The sequence below is a fragment of the Camelus ferus genome, chromosome 21, assembly GCF_009834535.1.
Source record: "Camelus ferus isolate YT-003-E chromosome 21, BCGSAC_Cfer_1.0, whole genome shotgun sequence".
Classification (NCBI taxonomy): Eukaryota; Metazoa; Chordata; class Mammalia; order Artiodactyla; family Camelidae; genus Camelus; species Camelus ferus.
This window is the reverse complement of record NC_045716.1, coordinates 25,868,114-25,892,412: the sequence shown is the minus strand read 5'-3', so window position 1 is coordinate 25,892,412 and position 24,299 is coordinate 25,868,114. Positions and strand designations below refer to the sequence as shown.

Sequence of the window (24,299 nt, the reverse complement as noted above, 5' to 3'; positions counted from 1 at the left end):
AAAACACGGAGGTGTAGGATGGCTGGGCCATGTGGCAGATGTAGGTTTAACTTCTGAAGAAACGGCCAAACTTTTCCAAAGAAGTTGTACCATTTTTCGTTCCTGCCTGCAGCGTTTGAGAGTTTCAGTTGTTCCACATCCTCGCCAACACTTTGTGGTCAGTCTTTTCAATTTTAGGTGTTTTGATAGGTGTTGGGCAGCACCAAATCATTTTAATTTGCATGCTCCTGATCTCTAATGATGTTGAACAACTTTTCATGTGCTTATTCACCACCTGTATATCCTCTTTGGTGATGTGTCTGTTCAACTTTTTTGCCAGTTTTTAATTAGGTGTATTTTCCTTTCTGTTGGGTTTGAGAGTGTGTCAGAATGTTTTTCTCCCAGTCAGTAGGTTGACTTTTCATTCTCTTAGCAGTGTCTTTCAAAAAACAGAAATTCTTAATTTTGATGAAGGCCAACTTGTCTTTTTTTTTTTTTTTTTTTCCTATTATGGGTTATTTTGGTGTTGTATCTAAGAAATCTTTGTCTAACCCAAGGTCACAAAGATTTTTTTTCATATGTTTTTTTCTAGAAATTTTATAGTTTTAGGTTTTACATTTACATCTATGATCTATCTTGAGTTAATTTTCTAATATGAGATTGGAGTATGAATCTAAGTTCACTTTTTTTCACATAGGTATCCAATTGTTCTACGACCGTTTGTTGAAGAGTGTTCTCTCTTTATTGAGGTGACTTTGCAATTTTGTCAGAAACTAATTGACCAAATATATGTGAGGCTGGCTCTGTACTCTGTTCTTTTCTGTTGATAGATATTTTTTGCCTTTATTTTTCAAACTTGTTTTAGCTATTCTATGACCTTTGCATTTCCATATGAATTTTAGAATCAGCTTATTAATGCCTACAAAAACACCTGATGGAATTTGCGTTAGAATGTCACTGAACCTCAGATCAGTTTGAAGTGACATCTTAACAAAATTAGTCTTTGAATCTATGAACATGATACAACTCTCCATTTATTTAGATCTTCTTTAGTTTCTCTCAGCAATGTTTTATAGTTTCTAGTGTATGGATCTTTCACATCTTTTGTCAGATTTATCTCCTAAGTATTTAGTTTTTTCATTGTATTATAAATAAGAATGTTTAATAATTTCAGTTTCTGAGTGTTGCTAGTATATAAATTTACAACTGATTTTTATATATTGATCTCTTATTCTGCAACCTTGCTAAACTCCCTTATTAGTTCTAGAAGCTTTTTATAGATTTCATAGGATTTTCTACATAGATAATCAGGTCTCTAACCTTTTAATAAACTGCTATACTGCCAAGCTGTTTTCCAAAGCAGCTGCACCAGTTTCCATTCCTGTCAGCATGTGCGATGGTTGTAGTTTCTCCGTATTCTTGCCAACACTTATTATCTTTTTGATTATAGTCATTTTAGTGGATGTGAAGTGATCTCTCTCATCGTTAATATTGACAATTTTCTTTCCTCTTTGAAATTAGCAATTTTGTCTTTTCTCTTTCCTCCTCATCAGTCTAGATAAAAGTTTATCAATTTTATTGAACTTTTCAAAGAACCAGCTTCTGGGTTAGTTGATTCTCTCCTTTTTTGCTTTCTATTTCATTGATTTCTGCTCTGATCTTTTTTATTTCTCTTTTTCTGCTTTTTGGGGGTCTTCTTAAAGTGGAAGTTAAGATCGTTTATTTGAAACCTTTTTTGATATAAGTGTTACAGTGCTATAAATTTCTTGCTAAGCACTATTTTAGTTGCATCTCACAAATGCAACTTTTTTGATATATTGTATTTTTATTTTCATTCAGTTCAAGATACTTTCTAATTTCCCTTTTGATTTCTTCTTTGACTTGTGGGTTATTTACAAGAACGTTATAAAGCACTTGAGGATCTTCTGAGTATCACTCTGTGATTGCTTTCTAATTTAATTCCATCTGATCTGAGAACATACTTTGTATGATTTGAATCTTTTTAAATGTATTGAGATTTGTTTTCTGGCCTGGAATATGGTCAGCCGTGACGGATGTTCCATGTGCACTTGAGTGGACATGTATTCTGCTCTTGTTGGGTGGAACGGCCTATAATTTCAGCTAGTTCAGGGTGGTTGATCGTACTGTGAAAGTGTCTGTACTCTCACTGGTTTTCTGACTACTTATCAATTATAGAGGGGGAGGTTGAAATTTCCACCTATTGTTGTAGATTTGTCTATTTCTTTTTTTAATTCTACCAGTTTTTCTTCATGTACTTTAAGGCTCTGTTATTAGGTATATACACATTTAGGGTCATTATGTACCCCATGTTGAAGGGATTATTTTATTATTATGAAATTAGCTTTTTAATCCTTGGCAGTATTTTTTGTTATGAAATCTGCTTTGATAGTAATATAGTCATTCCAGCTTTCTGTTGATTAGCATTAGCATAATACATCTTTTTCCATCTTTTTACTTTTAACCTATTTGTATCTTTGTATTTAAAATGGGTTTCTTTAAGCAATATAATAGTTGGGTCTTGCTTTTTTATCTAATCTGCCAGTCTCTGCCATTTGATTGGCATATTTGGACCAGGAGTCAGCTATCTGCAGCCCACAGGGCAAATCCAGCAACCACATGCTTTTATTGAAAAAGTTTTATTGGAGCACGGCTGAGCCCATTTATCTACACATTGCTTGTGGCTGCTGTCATGTGACAGTGGCAGAGCTTGCTAACCGCTGGTTTGGACCATTTACATTTCAAGTGACCATTGATACCTTGAGTTTAAAACAGTCATGTCGCTATATGTTGTTATTTGTCCCATGTGTTCTTTTTTCTGCATTCTTTTGTGTTATATGAGGTATTTTTCATAATTCCATTTGATCTCCGGCTGTAACTATCTTCTTGTTTGAGTGGTTGCTCCTGGAGCTTTCAGAGAATAACCACGGGGAATGACCCTGCAAATTCCTTGATTCTCTTACCCTGACTCTATCTACCAGAGTGCTACCTTTCTGGCTCCTGATAAATTAAGTTTTCATGTTGTAGCCTTATTTCCCTTTACTCTGTATGGAAAAGAAGTATAGGATAGTTATATCTTATATATGATTTAAATTGAGAGTAGAATTGCACTTTTAGGAATATCCACTTGCAAGATACATTTGGTGATTAATTCATTATTTTGAATCATTTTTTGAAATAGTGATTACTGAGACCCGCTAATGTAAAAGGGTATGTCTCTGCAGGCAACCATTAATATCGTTTTTGATCGAGTTGGGAAAACTGATCCTGTCACAAGAGGCATTGAAATCACTGTGAATTATCTGGGAATCCAATTTGACGTAAGAATTGTATCAAAATCCTAGTTTGTTATTTCTTTCTATTTTACCTGCTATAAATTACAATACTTTAGATTCTAACTCCTTACTATAAGTCCTTGTTTGTGCTTCTGTTCTTCTCACTCACCTCTGTGTATTTTGTCATATTTATATGGCAGATTTGTAAAGGGCATAAAACCATAGGTAATGCCTGGGACTTATTGTCTTGGATGCTGGACATCTCTGCAGTTCCTCCTCTGCTCTGTAGCCAGCTACCCTCACCAGCTACCCCCACCAGCTATCCCCCACCAGCTACCCCCCACCAGCTACCCCTCACCAGCTACCCCTCACCAGCTACCCCTCACCAGCTACCCCCCACCAGCTATCCCTCACCAGCTACCCCTCACCAGCTACCCCTCACCAGCTACCCCCCACCAGCTATCCCTCACCAGCTACCCCCCACCAGCTACCCCCCACCAGCTACCCCGCACCAGCTACCCCTCACCAAATACTCACATACTTCTCTCTGTGACGCTTAAGGTCTTCAAACACACAGCTCACCTTTGATTCCTCTGGTAAAAAATTAACTACTAATTAGTGTTTTGTGTTAGAACTGAAATGATTTGTGCTGTAAAAATTATGTTTATCAATGGGACTTTGAGCTAAAAATGGTAACTATAACCTGTGTACAAAGTTTCTTTTTAATCATCTTTCTACCTGTCTTATAATACCACTGTCATTAAACACACTCTTTGTCCCGATTTAAGTTTAATGTCTTATTTATAGACTAGTATATATAAGGGCAGTGATCCTAGCTGATTAGCAGTTTGATAACAAGACCAATGTCATGTCCTTCGTCCCTGCGAGGGCCATTTAGCTGTGCTAGGATCCTGGCCACAGACTGCATGCTCCCCCAGCCATCCGTCTCAGCTCGACATGCCCCTGGTAGCTGGACAAAATGAAAATATACCAGAGCAAATTGACCTCCATTCCTCGAGAAACAGTTGAAAGTGTACGTTTTGATGATGAATCGATAGTGTACCCTCTCCATGTGAAGAAGCATGGTGTCTTTCCTTCAAGTGGTGTATAAAGTATACAGTGAAGTATGTTTTACTGCTGTTGCATATGTGTTTTCCTCTTTTAAATTTTTTGCTGGGGCGAGTTTTTAGAAACGCTCTTCCTCATCAGCATGGAGGCTAGTTGATGTGCATGTGTTTGCCTCCATCTGCACCTCAGTACATGCTCCACATTTCATCATCCTGAATGAACGTCTCCTAGATGTTAGCAGTGCAGCTCCCCTTCCCATGCTTTTCAGCCCTCAATCAGGCACAGGGTACCGAAGCTCCCTCTCACTCTGAAGCAGTCCAAGAGGAGAAACAATTATCATGTGATTCAAATGGACGTCAGCTAATTCCTAGACTGTAGCTAAGACTGTCTGTATATTCTTTTATTATAAAAAGAAAAATTCTTTATAAAGTTTTGGGTGAGCCGAGGACTGTCGTTCACATATATTAAAAATTACCACGCTGCTATTCGGTTTCCTTTTAATTCGTGCCTTTCACTTACTGTATTGAAACGGCGTCCTTAGCTCTGTTTCTTCTGGTTTATTACTGTTATTTTCTTCCCTTCGTCTGCTTTCTTCCCCCCTTGAGTCTTAAGTCTGCTAATTTTAAGTCTGCAGTCTTCCTACAGGTGTTGCAGCTGCCACTTACTCATTTTCCTCCCTCCCTAAGAATTATTTTAAGATCAGGTAGGGGCTAGTGAAGTTTCCTCTTGTAGCCACATAAGCAGTCAGAATGCATCTGCTTAGTCTTTTCATCTCTCTGGACAGAGATTTAACAAGTATTTTTTCTTCCTGTGATGGTGGCAGGTGAAGTTCTGGTCCCAACACATTTCCTTCATCCTGGTTGGAATAATCATCGTCACATCCATCAGAGGATTGCTGATCACTCTCACCAAGGTATGTTGTATCACAGAGTTAAAAAGTACTTTATTTAAGTACATGGGGCACCGTGAGATGATTTTACCTGATTAAGATATCTGCCTTCTGAGATCTTGAAGAGCAGTCATAAATATTTAAAAGACATACAGCGGAAGAAAAGAAAAAGTTAAACTAATACAAAATAGGCGATGATGCATTTACGTCATGCACCAGTCAGGTCAGTACGTTTACCGAAGGTGACAGAGTGAGTCACCGGCAGTTTTGTTAGCCGATGTGTCACCAGCATCTAGAACAGACCCTGGCACTTGGTAGGGACTTGGCAGGCACTGGAGTGAATGAGCGAGAGCGTGGGAATCCCTTGTCAGGAGGATATGGAAGTAAGAGGAGCAGAGTGTTCAGCTGTTTTCTGATCAGCACAGGAAGGCTTCATGGAGCTGGAAGGTAACTCCTCTCTGGTAGAAGAGGTAGGGACTTCAAGTTCCAAGAGTTGCTTAAATGAAAGGAGAGCAGAGGTTGGGAGGGCAGAAGGGATCTCCAGGCACCTAGCAGTTGTAGAAAAAGCTCAGGAGCCTAGTAACAGTTACCAGGGCTTGGAGTGGCCTGGAGTAATTTGTTTTAATGTTTTATCATGATGTTAAAGTCACATGTATCACATAGCTTCTGAAACGTTTGATGGCAATTGGAATCCTTTCATGTTATGATTCTTAAAACAACCAGCTGTCCGTCTGGGAAAACTATGACTGGACCCTTTTGGGGCAGTCAATTTAAACCTCTGATTTATAGCCTTAATCACAGGAATCGTCCTATACAGAACTGTGGCATGGAAGAGACACTTTTAATTAAACGTTAGCCATACTACATAGTAAAATGTTTTTGACACAAGACTCTAGTAGTTCTGTATAAATTCATCTCTCCTCCCTTTCTTGACAGTTCTTTTATGCCATCTCCAGCAGTAAGTCTTCCAATGTCATTGTCCTGCTATTAGCACAGATAATGGTGAGTTTAATGAACTAGCTTCATGTTTACAGCCGTAAGATACCAGAAATGTGTTTCACACATTTCAATATTTCAAGTTCCCTTGGCTTGTCCCTCACTACATTCACAGTGACTTCTGGGTTAATCCGTGTCACTTCAGGGCATGTACTTCGTCTCCTCCGTGCTGCTGATCCGAATGAGCATGCCCCTGGAGTACCGCACCATTGTCACTGAGGTCCTTGGGGAGCTGCAGTTCAACTTTTACCACCGCTGGTTTGACGTGATCTTCCTGGTCAGTGCTCTCTCCAGCATTCTCTTCCTCTACTTGGCTCATAAACAGGCACCGGAGAAGCATATGGCGCCTTGAACTCATGCCTATTACAGACTGCTACCAGCCAGTGGAGTCTGAACTTGGATATAAGAGGGAAAAGATGGAGGGGACCAGGGCCCAATATCTTTAAAACAAACAACATGCTGTGGCAGCACGTTCTACCTCCAGCTGACATCTTCCTTCGCAGATGATACTGTGATCGGCAGTAGCATCAGCTGGAACACGAGCGAGAGAAGGAACTCAGGTAGTGCCTGGCCCGGAGCGCCCGGCGGGGGTTTGAGGATGGTGCACACAGGAGGTCGTGGGGGTAGGAAAGAGCCAAGAAACCAGGGGGGGAGCACCCTGGAATTCTGGATAGGAGAAATCTAAGGCAGCTGGTCAGGCACACAGGGTTTCTGTTTAAGTTGAGGATCACATAGAGAAAGTTACAGCTTTCCCTTGAGATTGACTATCATTAAAATCAGAGGTGGTAAAACTTTGGCCTTAGTTTCATTTTATCAAGGATAGCTTGGAATTATGCTTGTGTAATCTCGCGTGAGCTGACATCCCACCCCTCCTCTCCCAACCACTGCCCCATTTAATTAAGCAAGGGGTTATCTGTTCTGGGGAAGGAATGATGGCGACGGAAATAGGGTCCACGGAGAGAGACTTCGAAGTACATCATTTTTCTTGATTTCCTTTCAACTTAGTATTATTTAAGAGTGAACTACCCTGCGTTCAATTCAATGATGACGTCTCTTTCTTTCCATCTGCTCCTCGTGTGGGGTGAAACGAGGAGTAGCTGTTAACTGGAGCACGTCGCTTCCCCAGCCTCGGACTCAGCTTCTCCATCTGTAAAATGAAGCTGTTGGAGATTCTGTAGGACACTCAGAACTGCAATTTTAAAAAATCTTGAATTTTATTACCAGAGAGTCTCTTTATTGCTAGGATATAATTCTGAGTTTTATTTTGTTTGAGGTTTCTAGAGGCAAAATTAAGGTTAAAGCATAGGAAGTTTATCAAAAACAAAAGCTCTATTAAGGTTATATCAGGGAAAATTGAAGCATATTTAAAAAGCATTTTTAATGGCATTGACATTAGCAATGACAGCAGTCTTAGAAAAGCATGATTTTAATAAGCTGGTCTACTGGGACACTTTAACAGCACCTCTCACATACATAGATTTATGATTTATGAATCGTCGTCAGTGCTCTAGGGGCCTGTAGAAGGGATAACACCACACAGAGAAATGCAGGTAACCTGAAGCTTGGAAGAGATCACATGAAAAGCACCTGGCTCCTGCCTTCGCTTTTCCCAAGGTGACCATAAATAAGCCGTCTGCAGTAGCCGCCCTAGGACAGGCGGCAGCAGGAGACAGTCCGACGTGATGAACTGCTTTCCAGTGGAGCTCTTCCCTGACAGACAGTAAACGGGTGGCAGCTCGTTCCCTGGGAAAGGACTCCTATCAAATACCCAGAAACAGCCATCAGCCAGAACCGCTGCTTGTGCTCATCACATCTCCGTATCTTCAGAACTGGAAGAAGAGTGAGAGGCTGTACTGTGGGCCTGTGCGAAAGGAAACACAGGGTCTGTGAGTGGTAAGAGTGCACATCAGGAGCTGGCGGTCTGTTCTCCTGGAGCTGCCTGGCTTAAGTCGGGGGTAGAGTCGCTCAGGAGAAGCCCGGTGCCTGAATTCTACACTTGGCTTTGTTTCCTGCTTACTATTTAGCACTAACAAAATTTTTTTTTAATTTTTTTTGGGGGGGTGGTAATTAGGTTTACATACTTTATTTTTTAGAGGAGTTACCAGGGATTGAACCCAGGACCTTGTGCATGCTAAGCATGCGCTCTACCACTTGAGCTATGCCCTACCCCCTCATTTCTTCATGTCTCTCTGTCTCTCTCTCTCTCTGTCTCTCTGTCTCTCTCTGTATATATACACACACACACACACACGCACGCACACACACACGCGCACACATTTCTTTCCTATAAAGCTAGCTCAGTACTGTAATCGACCTCCTGTAGAGAGATAATAGAATTGTAGCAGACAACCAGAATTCTCTCTCTGTGAAACAGTCCAGACTACAAGGCCAGTGACTGTCATGTGTGCTGTGGTCTGCATGTTTGTGTCTCCCGAAAATTCGTATGTTGAAATCCAGTTCCTTGAGGCGATATCACTAGGAGGTAGGGCCTTTGGGAGTTGACTGGGTCATGAGGGCAGTGCCTCCCCGCAGCCATCAGCCCGTCCCCCCGCATGGAGTTACAGCAACAGCCAGCGGTCCGCGTCCTGGAAGAGGCCCCCCCCCCCCAGGCGCGGGTCTGTCGGGGGCGCAGCCGTGGCCCTCCCAGCCTCGGGGCGGGAGCAGTGAGTGCTTGTTGTCTGCGAGCCGCCCAGCCTGTGGCATTTTGCTCAGCGGTCCAAGTGGACGGAACTAGCATGTATTCACTAAGAGTGAGTGTTTGTGTTTTACATTACCAATCAGGATTAATGTAACGGAAGTAAGAATAGAAAACTTAGTGTCTTGGCTTTGCCAGACATTTGCTCTTTGAACTTGGATGGCCAGTTTACTTTTGGACCTCAAGTTCATCTATGGAAAGAAATTGAGACGTACCAAGGAATTTATCTAATCCAAATACATGCAGAACAATGTTTACTTTTACCCGGTAATAAAACTTGAATGCCTGCCAGTTATTTAAAAAAAACAATACTTTCTCTAACCACCGTCATTCATTTTCATGCTTACCATGAACCAAGCACTGTTCAAAACACTTTAACAGCCTTAGTTAATATAATCCTGAAAACAATCCTACAAATTATCCTTGTTTGATATGTGGGGAAACTGAGGCATAGAGAATAAATCCATTTGCCCAAGGCTGATAAATGGCAGATCCCGAATTTATACGTAAATAGTTTGGTTCAGTTTCTCTGGGTGGTTCCCATTATAATTTTGATAAGCTGCCTTTATTTCTTGCTTTATCAATTCTAGACAGTTACTGTCAGCTCCATGCTCTGAGAAAGAAGCCTGTTGTCCTCAGGCTGCTTCCTCTCCCTCGTGGTAGCTGGATTTGCTAGTTGTCTACACTGTCATTTCCTAGCATTTCAGGAACTCTGTGGCAAACGTAGACACGTGCTGCGCTTGCTAAGGGCTTGCCACGCTCTGATTAGTTACACCGCTAAGAGTAGCACATCCGCACTCACGCGCTCCCTTGCCAGGTGGGAGTCGTGCTCGGGTTCCGCCGGGGCTCCTCCTTCGGAGTCGGGGATGTCGTCCAGGGGATCAGCCATGGAGGAAACAATAGGGATCTTCTTAGCCTGGAAGTAATCATAGGCCTTTTTCCCACAGACTAAGAGCGTGACACTCTTGCCGCTGCTCTGGATTCTGTCCACCACCTCCTCGTAGGGTTCCTCCAGCACATTCACTCCATCCACTTCAATGATGGTGTCCTCGTCCTCCAGCCCTGCCAGGTCGGCAGGGCCGCCCTTCTGCACCTGTGAATAGAGCTTCTGAGTTAGGACTTTCAAACATGGTAAAAGAATGTTAGCCTAGCTTTTCTTCAGAGGCAAGATGGGGAGTTGGAGAACTTACTCTTAATTATGTTATTGCTCCTTGAGGTGCGGAAGTTGGGGGTGGTGCTGCCGTGCTTTTTTGCTTATGAAAGCTACAACTTCCGTGCTCAAACGAGCAGTGTCACAGCGGCTGACTTCCACTGTCTGTCTTATGGGTTGAAGACATGGGATTTTATAGGTCCCCCTCCTTCATTCCCAACTTGAGAGCTATGGAGAGAGTCTTCTGTCGACCCCTACAGGGCAGGGGCATTATGCTCAATGCACGGAAGCAAACAAGAGTCACTCCCTGTCAGAGCTGATGGTGACTGTCAACTACAGTCATGCCACTCATTCTGTTTATCTGATTTCAAAGTAAAGAGACAATTAGGTGGAGCAGATGTTTAAGAAACAAAAGGTGTGAGCTTAGGATGTACCAGTAGCTATCTTAAAGGGTGCGGGACCATAACAGCATTTATGTGAGCCCGAGTGAGACCCTCCTGATCGTGGCTGTGTTCGTGGGCTGCTGGAACCACATCAGCATACCTCTTTGACGAATGAGCCTGGCCGACCCTGAATCGCATTTAAGTGAAAGCCATAACCATCTTCACCTTTCACCAGCCTGCAAAGTTTGGGCTTATGGTCGCCTGCTTCCTCTGCAGTGTCTGGGCTTGAGGCCTCCAGAGGGGCAGCTGGAGGAGCGGGAGCAGGAGCGGGAGCCTCCGTGACAGAACCGTTAGGCAGTTCTGGACTTTGATAGTAGAGAAATGGAGAAAAGCGAGCCTTTTGAAAATAAAGGGAAAAACATTAATTGTAAGTATGAGTAGTCACACTTAATTAAATGAGCTGTTGTAGTTTACAAAGTACTGCATGTTCCACTTCTCCTTCAGATACATGTGATTATGGGCTGTCAAATTCTCTACTACCCAAAACAGAACAGGTCTAAAGGAAGACTGAGCTTGGTTATGGAGTAATGAGTATAAACATGTAACCACGTCTAAGTGTGTCCTGGGTTCAATCCCTAGTGCCTCCTCTAAAAACAGATAAACCTAATTACCTCCCCCACCAAAACAAATTTTTTTTAATTCATACATATGCCAGTTTTTTCATCCATTCATCTGTCAGTGGACACCCGGGTGGTTTCCGTCTTTTGGCTACTGTGACTTAATTTGCAGCCTAACGTACGGTCTTTCCTAGAGACTATCCCATGTGCCCTTGAAAAGAATGTGTATTTTGTTGTTGGCTAGAGTGCTCTGTGTCTGCGTCTGTCTGTCGGGGCTAGAGGGCCTGTGCTGTTCAAGTTCTCTGGCTCCTCCCCTGTCTTCTGTCTGGTTGTTCTACCCATTATTGAGAATGGGATATTGAAGTCTTCAACTATTGTATAACTGTATCTCTGTTTTCAGTTTTGTCAATTTTTGCTTCATATTTTTTCTCAGCTTTAATGAAGAATAACTGACAAAATTGTATATATTCAGAGTGTACAACATAATGATTTGATATACATATACACTGTGAAATGATTACCACAATCAAGTTAACACATCCATCACCTCACATAGTTACCATTTAGCCTTTCAAAGTCTTGAAAATATTCTCTCTTCCCCGAAGTCTATGCTTATTCAAGCTAAATATTCCCACAGTGTCTTTTTTTAATTGAAGTATAGTTGATTTACGACGTGGCGTTAGTTTCAGGTGTACCCCAAAGTGATTCAGTTTTGTAGCTAGCTAGCTAGCTAGATAGATAGGTAAAGTAGATAAACAACAGGGACCTACTGTATAGCACAAGGAAGTATATTCAATATGTTGTAATCACCTATAATGGAAAAGGATCTGAAATACATATATGTATGTACAACTAAATCATTTTGTTATACACCTGAAACTGACACAACATTGTAAATCAACTATACTTCAATATAAAAAATAAAATTATATTTAAACAATACCATTTCCATGTGCCAGGGATTTATTCTAAGTGCTCTAAATATTACCTCATTTAACACTCATGGCCACCCTTCACAGTAGCTACCCCCATCTTACAGCAAAGGAAACAGGGTCAGGGAGGGTGACTGACCCAAGATTACATTACCAGCAATTTCAAGTATAGTCTGACCAACTCAGTACAGTAATACTATTATCTCCAAAAGCCAAGTGCCAACTAATGTAACCTTAAGTTGCCTTTCTTGGGTGCGGGCAGCTATTTAGAGTATCATCAAGTTTCTGCTCTTTTTCTAAAGTCATCAAATCAGGTCTCACCATTTGATATTCATAAAATTTACTTTTAAGCTAATATAGTACTTGAAATTTATTCCTGTTTAAACTTAAGCTTAGTTTTTATTCTCCTTTCTATCCTGACTGGATATTTTGAATATAAATTATAGTGTCTAGTAAATTATCCATCAGCACATTGTTAAGTACATCCTCCATATCTCTGTCCACATCTAATGATAAAGTAGCTCAGGAACAGGCAGCCCGCCATGGGAAACGTCTGTTCAGGCTGACATTGTTCCAGTATCAAGGATGCTTTAGACACGGTTGTTCAACCAGCTAAAAACCCATTCTTTTTTCCATCATCCAGTTCATTCTTTAATCTACTTTACACAAATGTCTTAAAATATTTAATCGAAATGCAGTGCTGAGAGGGATGCATTAAAACGTGGATTCAAATAGTGGCTTCTGTCTTTCTGAAACTGGGCGACGAAGCTCAAGTCACATCTACAAAAGGGGTCACCACCACCACCACCACCCGTAACATTCCTCCCTCTGTATCATTTCTATACCTTTGGATGCTTCTTTTATAGTGTATCACATAGAACAAGTTCATATTTGTTCATTTTTGTGACCAACACCTGGCAAGGCAAAGGGTACTTTAGAAGGTCCCCAAATGTCTGCTAAGTTAGCATGAACCTCAGTTCTTGTGATAAAAGTGTTATAAAAACTGTAAAATATGCAGACAATAGCTGTTTTTAAGAGTTAAGAGGCAGTAAGGTATTTTGACACAGCTTGGTCTCGGTGAGTCTGTTTACTCCCTTGCTAAGGGCTTGTAAGCCGTTTCATAGCCCTTCCTAGGCTGTGACTTGGGATTAATAGGATTTACTGGTCTAGACTTTAAAATCCAGTCATTCCCTGTGTGGGAAAAAGTCACAGCTACACCTTATTTCCAGGCTACTGTTCATAGATTTTCCTTAGATCACCAAGAGAAATTCTGCAATTATGTTGGCAAATTCTTTCAAAGTCTTGAATCTAAAGACTTAAAACTCATGTACTAACCACTTGGCATTCTCCTTTGTCTACCAGTTTGAGCTTCAGTGCAGCCTTAGTGATGATCGTTATGCCCTTTCCAGTTTGAAAATCGAAGTGGTAACTTAGCCAGTGTTTGAGGGCCTGAGTGAATGAATCCAACCTTAATTCATGAATATATGGCCTTGTATTACTTACCAGTTTATACATGTTGTCCGTCTCTTTGTCTACCACCAACAGTGAAGTCTGGTCTCCACCCTTTCTAATCATTTCCACCACACTGTCATGATCAAGGGACTCCACAGACTCGCCATTGACAGCAACTACCAGGTCATTGTTCTTCAAGCCAGCCTCTTCCGCCGGGCTTCCGGAGTCTATGTCCTTGACGATTTGACCTACCCCCAAATAAATAAATAATCAGACTGCTAAAAAACAAGCTGTGAGACTTCTGCTGGAGCCTAAGACCCCTGTAAAATATATATAAAAGGCATGCTGAGTACAACTACTGCCCTTCCCACTGGCACCCCAGGGCGTCCATTCTATTCCCATTACAAAGCCTGCGCTCAGGTGCTAGCTTCACTATGAGGCCTTCCAGGACCTTTTTAGTGAGAAAAACTTGCTCCAACCTTGAACTTCCCCAGTATTTTGTTTGCTTCTGTGTTAAGGTGCTTCTGACCGTCTAGCTTCGGTCATAGGCACACATGTCCTGTCTTCTCTACTAAACTGGAAGCTCCTTGACTAGAGAATTTTTGTCTGATTCATTTGATATTCTCAAAGGCCTCAAGGATGTTTCTACATATTATGAACCAAATTAATAGTTCATAAATTAATAGAAATATATATATAGTTAAAAGAAAACAGCAACTTCTGGGTGGGTAACAGTTTGCATGGCCTGAACCTACATTGTTTTCTGTATTCTGCTTCCATGGAAGGACCTGAGTTCTTTACTTGTTGAATTACAAGGTCTCAGGAAGACTCCTGGTTCTATTCAAGTCCCAGACCCCAGTCCACACCTCTGCCTCAGACCTAGTGGGGTGTTGGAGCTGGTTCCTACGAGCTCATGAGAACCAGGCCTACACAGTATTTCTCAGCTTTGCATCCTGTGACAGCATGTGGGTAACTTGAAATCAGAGATGGGGGGGTATTTATTCCACACACACACACACACACACACAAATGCTACAAATCAGGGCTTCCCCTCCCCCAGAGAGCCAATTTACCAGCATATCACTGCCCAGATCCCAAATTCTGCCGCCTTATGCTTCTGGAAACCTAGGAACGCCCAAAATCAGGCTGCCATATGACACGGAAACTGGCCCAGCTCTGCCTTTTAGTTTCTCACTGTCTCCATCATGGATCTGATGGGGAGCTGGGGGCCTGCTGGGACTCTGGAGTCAGACTGGGACGAAGAATTGGATGGTTGCCTCGCCAACCTTACCCTTCTCTTCTGGGCCTGCCCTCAGATAGAAACCATAGCCATTGCGTCCCCTCTTCATGTCCACAACCCGGGGCTGGTGGGGCAGCAGTTTCAAACTGGCTGTTTCTCTCTTGAATTTTATCTTCTGCTCACTGTGGTGCTTGTCAGTTTCCTTGTCCACCAGCAGGAACATGACGCGGCTTCCGGACTTCTTCACCTGCAACAGCATGCACAGGTGAGGACCAACATCAACCTCCAAGAAGGACGCTGGGAAACGGGAAAGTTTCCACACAGAGGCACAGTCTCTGGACTCAACAGGATGTTCGGGCTGTAGGCCTGAGTGTAAGCCTTCTACAGTTGCCGTTTCCCTTTGTTAAGTATGACGTCACACAGATGCTAACTGAGCCCAAGATGAGAGAGAGCTGGAACTCAGGAAACCCAGAAGGGTGGGGGGAGGGAAGAGCTCAAGTGGTAGAGCACATGCTTAGCACACACAAGGTCCTGGGTTCAGTCCCCAGGACCTCCTCTAAAAGTAAGTAAGTAAGTAAACCTAACTACCCCTGCCCCAAAATTTAAAAAAAAAAACCCAGAAAGATACTTGGGTGAAAACTGGAAAAGAAACGAAAGTAAAGATCTACCTGAAAGATCCTTCTACCAGGAGAAGGTAAAGCTGGTCAATTTTCAAGGTTCCACATGACCTCAAAGGGAAACCTCAGAGTGCCTTCTGTGTCTCATAGAACCACTCTGAGACATAAGATTTGGGGTCTAAAAGGTCCTCCATCGCTCCCCATGTGTAGCTGGACATTCATCACCACATTGGTTATCTACCAGCTTGTATTAGAACAGCTTAGTAGCACTGGCACAACAATCAATTTATTATAAATTCAGAGGGGGAGTCCAATCAGTTACAAATAAGACCCAAAAGATAATGGTTTTTTAAAACACTTTCTTCATGACAACATAGAACTAGCAAAGACTATTCCAAAACCTATATTAACACTGCTTATTTCACACAGCACTATTTACACTAGCCAAGACATGGAAGCAACCTAAATGTCCATCGACAAATGAATAAATATGTGTGGTGTGTGTATGTGTATATATATATATATATATATACACACACACATATATAGTTCATACATACATATACACACACACACACACACACACATATACCCCCAATGGAATATTACTCAGCTATACAAATGAAATAATTTGCAGCAACATGGATGAACCTAAAAATTATCATATTAAGTGAAGTCAGAGAAAGACAAATACCATATAATATCACTTATATGTGGAATCTGAAAAAAAGATGATACAAATAACTTATTTACAAACCATAAATAGACAGACATAGAAAACAAACTATGGTTACCAAAGGGAAAAGGGGTGAGGGGAAGGATAAATTAGGAGTTTGGGATTAACATACACATACTACTGCATATAAACAGGTAAACAAGGAGGGGTTATAGCTCAAGCGGTGGAGCGCATGCTTAGCACACACAAGGTCCTGGGTTCAATCCCCAGGACCTCCTCTAAAATAAATAAACCTAATTACCTGCCCCCCGCCGCCACCAAAAAATAGATAAACAACAAGGACCTACCTTATAGCCCAGGAAACTATATTCAATCTTATAATAACCTATAATGGAAAAGAATCTGAAAAAGAATATATTTATATATGTATGTATATGTATAATTGAATCACTTTGCTGTACACCTGGAACTCATAACATTGTAAATCAACTAAACTTCAGTTAAAAAAAACACTGCTTACACCGCTGGTGAGTCTGTTCACTCTTAATACAAAGGGTTAACTCCTCACTACTGTGCTCCTCCCATCATAAACCACCACTCCGGGCTTCCTGTCACTCCCAGTAAGTGGACTGAAAGACAAGTAAGAAGGGCCCTCCTTTGGGACGTACCTTTTCAACCACCTCCTCGTGGCTGGCATCTTCTACATTCTCGCCATTCACTTCCATCACGTGGTCATCAGCCAGGACTCCAGCTCTCATAGCCACACCCTGAGGTGTTATATCAGTCAGGTACACTCCCTTTTTACCTGAGAGGGAGAAGGGGGTGGACAGGTGTCACCACTCCCTCACACACAGTCCAGCAATAAAGGGTTTTCTCCCAATAATATAAAAGTAGAACTTTCTGTTTTAGGGCTAACTCAAATAGACTTTGGCTTCTGACCTAGAGTTACAGTGACAGCTCCTAGCACACAGCTTAACACAGCCATTACTCGTTGGTTTTTGTCAATGTGAATAGGATTTCTGACCCCAACTAAATGCAAAGGAGGACCTCAGGAGGCACTAGCCTCTGGAACAAGGAGGCACCAGGTCACGCCCATGCTACGTCATGGGGTCTCACTCCCTCTCTTCACGTTTGTAGAATCAGAGGCATCTGCTCCATTCTGTCCTCTTTAATTAATACCATCTCCAACCATCACATCCCAGTGGAGTCAGCAAATCTCACTGACACCAGCTAATGAGGACAGAGGCACAGGACGGGGAGGAAGGCACACACACACACACACAGGCCGTTTGGATCAGTGGGTGGTATGATCTAGGTGCTTCTTAAAAATACCACCAACTCTTTCAAGATACTCATATCTCAGCCTGGACAAAGGGTAGCTTCATGATGACCAGATAAATCATTTGTAAAAAGTACCAGTAATTTAAACTCTGCTTCCTTAAACACATAACATTTCTCCTGTTACCTTGTTACATATTTGTCATGAAGAAAACATTTTCTTCATAGAGCTAATCTCCACCATTCCCCATGTACATTACACCAGGGCCAAATGAATAGAATCTGAATTATAATTTCTTTTTTTTTTTATCATTTTACAGATAATGAGCCTCTAAGAAATGCTAAGCTTCCCTTGGCCACCTACGTCACTGTTTTAATAGCTGACAAACTTGAGAAACACCTCTTATAGCCAGTTTATTTCTCTTGCTACACGTTAAATAAGCCTTGGAGACTATTTTGTGTTTGCTATTGGTCTGCTGTTTATCACTGATCAAATTATGACCCAGCACCGTGCCTCTCCAGTACCAGACAGGACAGGGAAGGCACAACGTTAGAGGTGGGTCTGAAGGAGAATTAATAAAATGGCCGCACTTGGGCTAACAGATGGCTTACTTTTATGCTTGCCCTTAAAACGGTCAACTAACCTGACTGACTGGTTGCTACTCACAGCTCCAGGCTAGAACTAAAGCTATTAATTTTACTGTTTCTACTTTATTCTGGTAATTGAAAGTAATAATCATGCTTGGTTTTTGAGTCGTTCTCCTGGGAGAAGGTCGTGGAACTGTAACCTTACAAAGTAAAGCTAAATTACCAGAAAGACCGCGCTGTGGGTGCTTACGAGATAAAGAGATCGAAAACGTGACAACCAACTCTCTAGCCTCTATAGAACTGGTCGCCTGGAGACATCATGACGCCACTCTCAGTCTTATGACAAGAAAATGATTCTTGACTGTTAACAATGTTTTATTGTTTGAGCCATGGCTGTATAACCACCCACCCCATCCCCAAAGGGGGCTCACAGTGTTGAAGGCACCAGCCTGCTGTGAGCCCCCTTTGCTCGGCAAAGTCATAAAGCTGCCTCTTTTCTCCTATGCACTAAGAGCTTCTCTGAGTTTCACTTCGGCTCATCAGGGACGGGGGCCTATATTTCAGCAACAGAACCAAAAGTCTAACACAGCTATGGCTCCAACCTAAATCCCAGGGAAACCATTAGAAAACCCTGGTCAGCTGAGGGCAGGTCAGCCTGACTGCTCTGAAATTCCAGAAGCAGAGCTTCCACTGCTTCCTGATGGTTGGGGTTTCTCAAATCACGATGGAACCCTCAGCTCCATCTCAGGGAGGCACCTCAGAGCGTGGCCACAGCTGAGGGTGAGACAGGAGGAACAGGGCCAGGGCACAGCCGCTGGAGGAATGACACAGCAGTTGAGGACAGGACCAACGGGTTAGAGCCAAGATGGCGGAAGACGCGACTTCCAGGAGACCTGGAGCCTCGTGGCGCTCCCACAGGTGCCACGACCGGTTCTAGGCTGACCTTAAAAGGTCAAAAAGTGGGCAGGGGCCTGATTCCTGGAATCCCTGCCCCTTCCCCAGAGCGGTTGGAATAATCGTCCTACTCATCAGCATGTGAAATTACAGAGCCCACAGAGCCTAACAGCCGTTCACCATGCAGGCGCTCGCTCTCGCCTCCAAGACGGCCCGCGCTCTGTCCGTGGAGCATGTATCTACTTTTACTTTAAACTAAACCCCCCACACCTCTCAGGCTCTCCCTCTCACCTTTCTGAGATGGCCCACGTTCTGCCTATGGAGTATGTTTCTCCTCAGCTGTTTCCCCTTCTGAGTGAGACAGGCTGCACTCTGTCTATGGAGTGTGTGTATCTCTCTAAACAAACTTGCTTTCACTTTGCCTTGTTCTTGAATTCTTTCCTGCACGAGGCAAGAACTATTCTCCGACAACAAGGGTACTATTTAAATGCCACAGGAGAGTGGGGACTTTTGCTGTGTCCTCAGCAAGTGTAACAGTGTCTGATACTTAAATAGGGGCTCAAGAATTTTTTGAATAAATGACCACCTGGGCACTCTGAAAGATGAAAAGAGATATCATTCTTATTAAAAGTAGCCATTATGAGGAACCTCCTTTTTCTTGCCTCTGATTCTCCAGTCTCCCCTCCACCTTCACCCTAAGGAAGCTAGAAAAGAGTAACAAAGAAGCATCAACCCTCCAACCCTCTGGCCTCAAAGCTGCAGCGTAACAAACCCCGGAGGACAGGAGTGCCCAGTGTCCCCCACGGTGCTGCTGTCCAATGTCCTGACCCCTCTTTGCACAGCTGTGCAAAGCAAAGGAAGGGCCAGGGCGGAATGGAGAGAGAGAAGCTGCTGTTGGATACCCACAGCAACTGAAAGTGAGTTACAGGAGCCACCAGCAGTGTCGTAGCAGTATCTTTCTTCTGGAAAGCTGTTTGTCCATGCCCCGCCCTCAAGCTCACCTTGGACGGTTTTCAGGGAGAAGCCATAGCTAGTCCCCTCCTTCACCAGGTAGCAGAGCCGTGGCTCGGCCCAAGTCGGTGCTCCTCCGTTCATCACGGACAGTGGCTTCTTATCACTCAAACTCGACTCCTGACTTTGACTCAACTCTTTCAAGTCCACTTGTTGTTTCACGGCTTTTTCATAGGAATCTCCATCCAGAACTAGTAAAGTCACTGAATTTCCACTCTTTCTGACCAGATCCACAACCTAGGAGGAAGAAAGGAAAAGATAACTTTAACCAATAACCCTCTACCAACCGCCGGGGTGGGGGTGGGAGGGGGTGCAGGGCTCACCATCCGGCTCATTATCTGGCTCTGGAGGTCCCACTGGCGGATCCCTGACATCCAGTGAGCAGACAGTGCGCAGCCATCTCCAGCTGGCCCCTCCCGAGACCCAGGCACAGCTCAGGCTGGGCCTCCGTTGGAATCTAGACTGCAGCCCAGCCCCACCCAGGGGACTCTTACTAGGACTGCTCCTTTCTAGGGAAGCACGCTGCCCCTGAACACAGCGGATCCTCCTGGGTCTGTGTGGAGACAACACACCACGGTGAAAAGAGCGCCTCCGTGGAGGCAGGCAGAACTGCGGCCAGGTCAGACCCTCCGTATGTTCGCTGCATGAACACCTTAGCTAAGTTGAGCCTTAGCTAGCCTCACCTAGCTGAGCCTGCACCCCCTCATCTGTGTGATAGGAATACGTACCTCATAGGTTATGATGAGGATTTCACAAAACAGTGAATGTGAAATTGCCTAGCATAGTTCATGTAGCAAACATGCACCGCATATTAGACCTGACACTGTTCAAATCCAGGGATAATTTTTACAGTTCTTGGTTAATTGTAGGAGACTTGATTAGCCAGCAGAGAGTATAGCCATAAAGGTGTCCTGTCTTGCCAGTGGCAGCCAGGAAAGCTCCACTGACCCCAAAAACTATTATCAGCAGAGATACGGGGACTGAAGAGACCCTAGAAGCAGCCCAGATGCCCCGTTTACCTGCATGTGCTCTTCCTTGTCCACAAACACACCATTGATCCTGAGAACCCTGTCTCCGTCCTGGAGGCCCGCCTTCTCTGCTGGGCTGCCTTTCTCAATCACCCGGACCAGGTGGCCATCGGTGTCCTTCTCAATTCGCAGGAAGAAGCCATAGGTTTGCCCTTCCTGTTTAGACAGTTTACATTCTCGGGGGTTGAAGGTGGAGGCCATTTCTGTGATGAAAAACAGATGTGTCAATGCATGGGAAAGAAAATCTAATTGAGGTGAGAAATCTGTCCTCATCTCCTACAGCTCTGTTCTTCTAATCGCACCAAATCTAGACTGTTTGGGTAGCAACAGTGAGGGTACAGGAGGCCACCTTCTAGGACTTGCTAACAATTTCCAAATTTAGTTCCCCCAAAGATGACCTTGCACTTGAGTTTCAGACCCATGTGTTTGGCTGGGTACTGAACATAGTTGCTTCAATTTCAGTAGCTCCAAAACCAAATTCCTCTCTGTCCTCTGACCAAAAGAAATTGGTTCCAAATACATTACCTCGAAATTTTAAGAAAATCCAAGTCCACTTTCATTTAAATATTTGAAGAGCTTGCCAAGTTCTCGGTACTGAAGGTAAATCTGTGGACAAGAGAGACCTATACTTTGCCTCTCATATGAGGGAAACATACGTTCACAGTAACATGTGGTGGATGACCTGCTAGGGGAGACCCGAGTGACAAAGGAGAACACAGCAAAGGGTCTAAGGAGTAGGGGACGGGGCTGGGAAGAATTAAGAACGGCTTCCTGGAGAAATGACTTTTCTAAGACCTGAACAATTAGCAGGAGTGGTCAGGTAGGACAAGATAAGGAAGACATCAAAGAATTAAAAATCAGAGGAGCCAGGCCTCAGAGCTGACCTGATGCACTAGAAGTGAGACAGAGAAGTCAGAGCCGAGCAGAGATGCCCCGTAGAGAGAGAGTTCCCACAGCCAGGTCAGGTCTCTCCCTCCTGAAGCCCCTTCCATTTCCAAACGTGCTGCCCCTCCTTTGCCCCATCGCAGGAGCCGGGTCCTGGGCCATGGAGGAGGAAAGGAAAAGTCTGAAAACCAACAGCTTGGGGCCCTGGCACCCAAGTTATTAAGGCCAAGATTCCTGCCAGGGGTCCCCAGCCCTTCCTGGCTTAAGCTATTTTTTTCATAGGGGATTGAGAATGGAGGCCAGGACGGCTGACGTAAGGGGAGGCCTGAGAGCAGAAGGCTAGACTCTGCTGGTTCAGCTGCCTGCAGGGCAAATCCTTGTCTTCAACCTCCAGTACCTCCTCTGTCTCTCCTGGAGGGACAGGAGTAGACGACCATACAGGGTCCAGGGTAGAGGGTGGAGGGGAGACGACAAAGTGCTCCGGGCTCCCTCAAAGCCACGCCATGGTGACTGGAGAGAGCCATCTCTGACCTCCGCGCCCACAGAGACGGACAGTACAAACCGGGCAGACAGCCTCCCACGCCCCACTCGCTTGCCTGTTTCACAAGTCTCAGCCAAGTCTGGCAGCCAGGCCACCAGGGACACGAATGACTAAGCAGCCAAGGAAAGAAGAAACAAAGAGACAATGTTTCAAGTGATCTCTCACCAGGGCCCGAGGCCTGCGCCCACACTCCTGAGGATCCAGGGAAGAGAAAAGTGAAGCCACGATCCCGTGGTCAGTGCCCACACCTGGGAGACCGTAGCAGCTCCGCCACATCATGACCTAACGCCAGGAAGACGCTGCTTTGGGAGGAGAGGGGGCGAGTCAGGGGAGAAGAGGGCAGGACCAGAGTGGGGCTTCCCCACGGGCAGGCGCCGCGGCGCAGCCCCTCGGACTCTGATATTTTCCTTCTCTTTCTGCTGATTCCCTAGGCTGTAAGCGTCAATTCCACCCCCAGCTTGAATCCTCATCTATGTCCACACTTACTCCTAGATCCCTAACAGCTCTCAATTTCATGGGCCTGCAAAGCCTTGAAGGGGGGAAAAAAGCCCTCTGACCTCATCCAAATCCTACAGAATTCAAAACATGTCCTTATAATCAAAATAAAGGCCCTTAGATGCTATGTTTTCATCAAGAGGTGAGGCTGTTTGTGATCAGCGTATGAATGCTCTTTTCTAAGGTACCCCCCCCCCAACAGTCAGCAATCTCACGCTCTCTGGTGTCAGCCATGGGGATCTTCTTTTTCTCAAGGGTGGAACGTGAAACCTCCCTGCTAGTAAGACGGTCCAGTGTCTGGGGAGAGAAGAGGCGAAGATGCCCCCTGTCTCAATAGAGACGTGAATACCTGATATAAAGAAAACACAAGTCACCATTTCTGGGCAAAACCTCAAGCTGTCTTTTTACTTCTTTAAGAATCCCAGCGGCCAGACAGCGATCACTCTGGTCTACACTTACGGCTTTGAAGCCTCAGGTGTTTAAAGTCAGGGTTTATTTTCACATCTATGGCTGAAGCCCAGAGAGTTAGACAGAGCCCATTCACACTGACAAACATGCTGACAGAAATGCTCCCAGGCTGCCTGGGAACCAGTCACTGCTCCCAGCCCTAGATTAGCTCCTTCCACCGTCTGCACCCACCACAGTTCAGCCACTGAAGGATCAGTGCTGGTGCCCACACCAGACTGATGAAATATTTAATACCTTCAACTATACCAATGGAGAAAGCTGATCAAAACCTCAAAGCCTGGCCTTACATGGGACCCTGGGGGCCCTAAAACTATGTGTTTCCTGTGCCATCTTGTAGAGAGATGGTCTGACCAGGGGGCAGCAGGGCTGGCTCTGGGCCAGCTCCAGCCCTGGGTCTGTCTAGGCCACGTCCTGGGGTTACGCTGGTCCTGGAATCAGAGCTGGGATCAGTCACTGTAGCAAGGCTGTGTCATTGCTCCGTGATAAGGATGCCTGGGACTATGGACCTAAGTAGGAAGGGACTTTGTATTTAAGGATAGTGTTTCCGATTTCTTCCTCTTCTTTCATATCAAAACCACAAGGAGATATCACCTCACAGCTGTCAGAATGGCTATTATCGAAAAGACCACAAATAACAAATGTTGGTGAGGATGCAGAGAAAAGGGAACCCTAGTACACTGTTGGTGGGAATGTAAATTGGTGCAGCCACTGTGGGAAACAGTATGGAGATTCCTCAAAAAATTAAAAATAGAACTGCCACATGATCTGGCAGTCCCTCTCCTGGGTATATATCTGAAGAAAACAAAACACTAATTCAAAAAGATACATGCATTCCAATGTTCATAGCAGCACTATTTACAATAGCCAAGATATGGAAGCAAACTAAGTGTCCATCAACAGATGAATGGATAAAGAAGATGCTGTGTGTACACACACACACACACACACACACACACACACACACACAATGGAATGCTACTCAGCCATAAAAAAAGAATGAAATTTAGCCATTTGCAACAACATGGGTGGACCCAAAGAGTATTATGCTTAGTGAAACGAGTCAGACAGAGAAAGACAAATACTGTATGGTGTCACTTATATGTGGAATCTAAAAAATAAAACAA

General features: G+C 44.0%; 2 protein-coding genes and 1 long non-coding RNA gene across 16 annotated transcripts in view; 2 read left to right on the top strand and 1 right to left on the bottom strand.

Annotated features, from left to right (window-relative positions):
* The window catches only part of GPR89A (G protein-coupled receptor 89A), a 34,230-nt gene extending 27,214 nt beyond the window's left edge, over positions 1–7,016 (top strand). For 2 of the 4 annotated variants that reach the window (XM_032464440.1, XM_032464441.1), the window contains exons 11-14: positions 3,222–3,317; positions 5,164–5,253; positions 6,166–6,231; positions 6,371–7,016. In XM_032464440.1, coding sequence (XP_032320331.1) covers positions 3,222–3,317; positions 5,164–5,253; positions 6,166–6,231; positions 6,371–6,577 — 459 coding nt within the window. In that variant the 3' untranslated portion in view covers positions 6,578–7,016. Of the gene's footprint in view, positions 1–3,221; positions 3,318–5,163; positions 5,254–6,165; positions 6,232–6,340 lie in introns of all 4 variants that reach the window. The other 2 variants (XM_032464442.1, XM_032464443.1) reach the window with 2 other exon arrangements.
* Positions 7,017–7,415: 399 nt separating this feature from the next.
* PDZK1 (PDZ domain containing 1) overlaps positions 7,416–24,299 on the bottom strand; it is a 35,652-nt gene continuing 18,768 nt past the window's right edge. For 7 of the 11 annotated variants that reach the window (XM_032464435.1, XM_032464433.1, XM_014551631.2 and 4 more), the window contains exons 2-9: positions 20,778–20,989; positions 19,749–19,995; positions 16,656–16,792; positions 14,746–14,941; positions 13,506–13,702; positions 10,614–10,850; positions 9,723–10,013; positions 7,416–8,086 (exon numbers count right to left, since the gene is read on the bottom strand). In XM_032464435.1, the coding sequence (XP_032320326.1) occupies positions 8,033–8,086; positions 9,723–10,013; positions 10,614–10,850; positions 13,506–13,702; positions 14,746–14,941; positions 16,656–16,792; positions 19,749–19,995; positions 20,778–20,987 (1,569 nt within the window). In that variant the 5' untranslated portion in view covers positions 20,988–20,989 and the 3' untranslated portion in view covers positions 7,416–8,032. Of the gene's footprint in view, positions 8,087–9,722; positions 10,014–10,613; positions 10,851–13,505; positions 13,703–14,745; positions 14,942–16,655; positions 16,793–19,748; positions 19,996–20,777; positions 20,990–21,311; positions 21,393–22,377; positions 22,396–24,299 lie in introns of those variants that run through there. The other 4 variants (XM_032464432.1, XM_032464430.1, XM_032464431.1 and 1 more) reach the window with 3 other exon arrangements.
* Positions 14,937–19,356, top strand: LOC116658764. The gene is made up of 2 exons (XR_004314066.1): positions 14,937–15,066; positions 17,586–19,356. It is a non-coding gene; the product is annotated as an uncharacterized LOC116658764 (long non-coding RNA).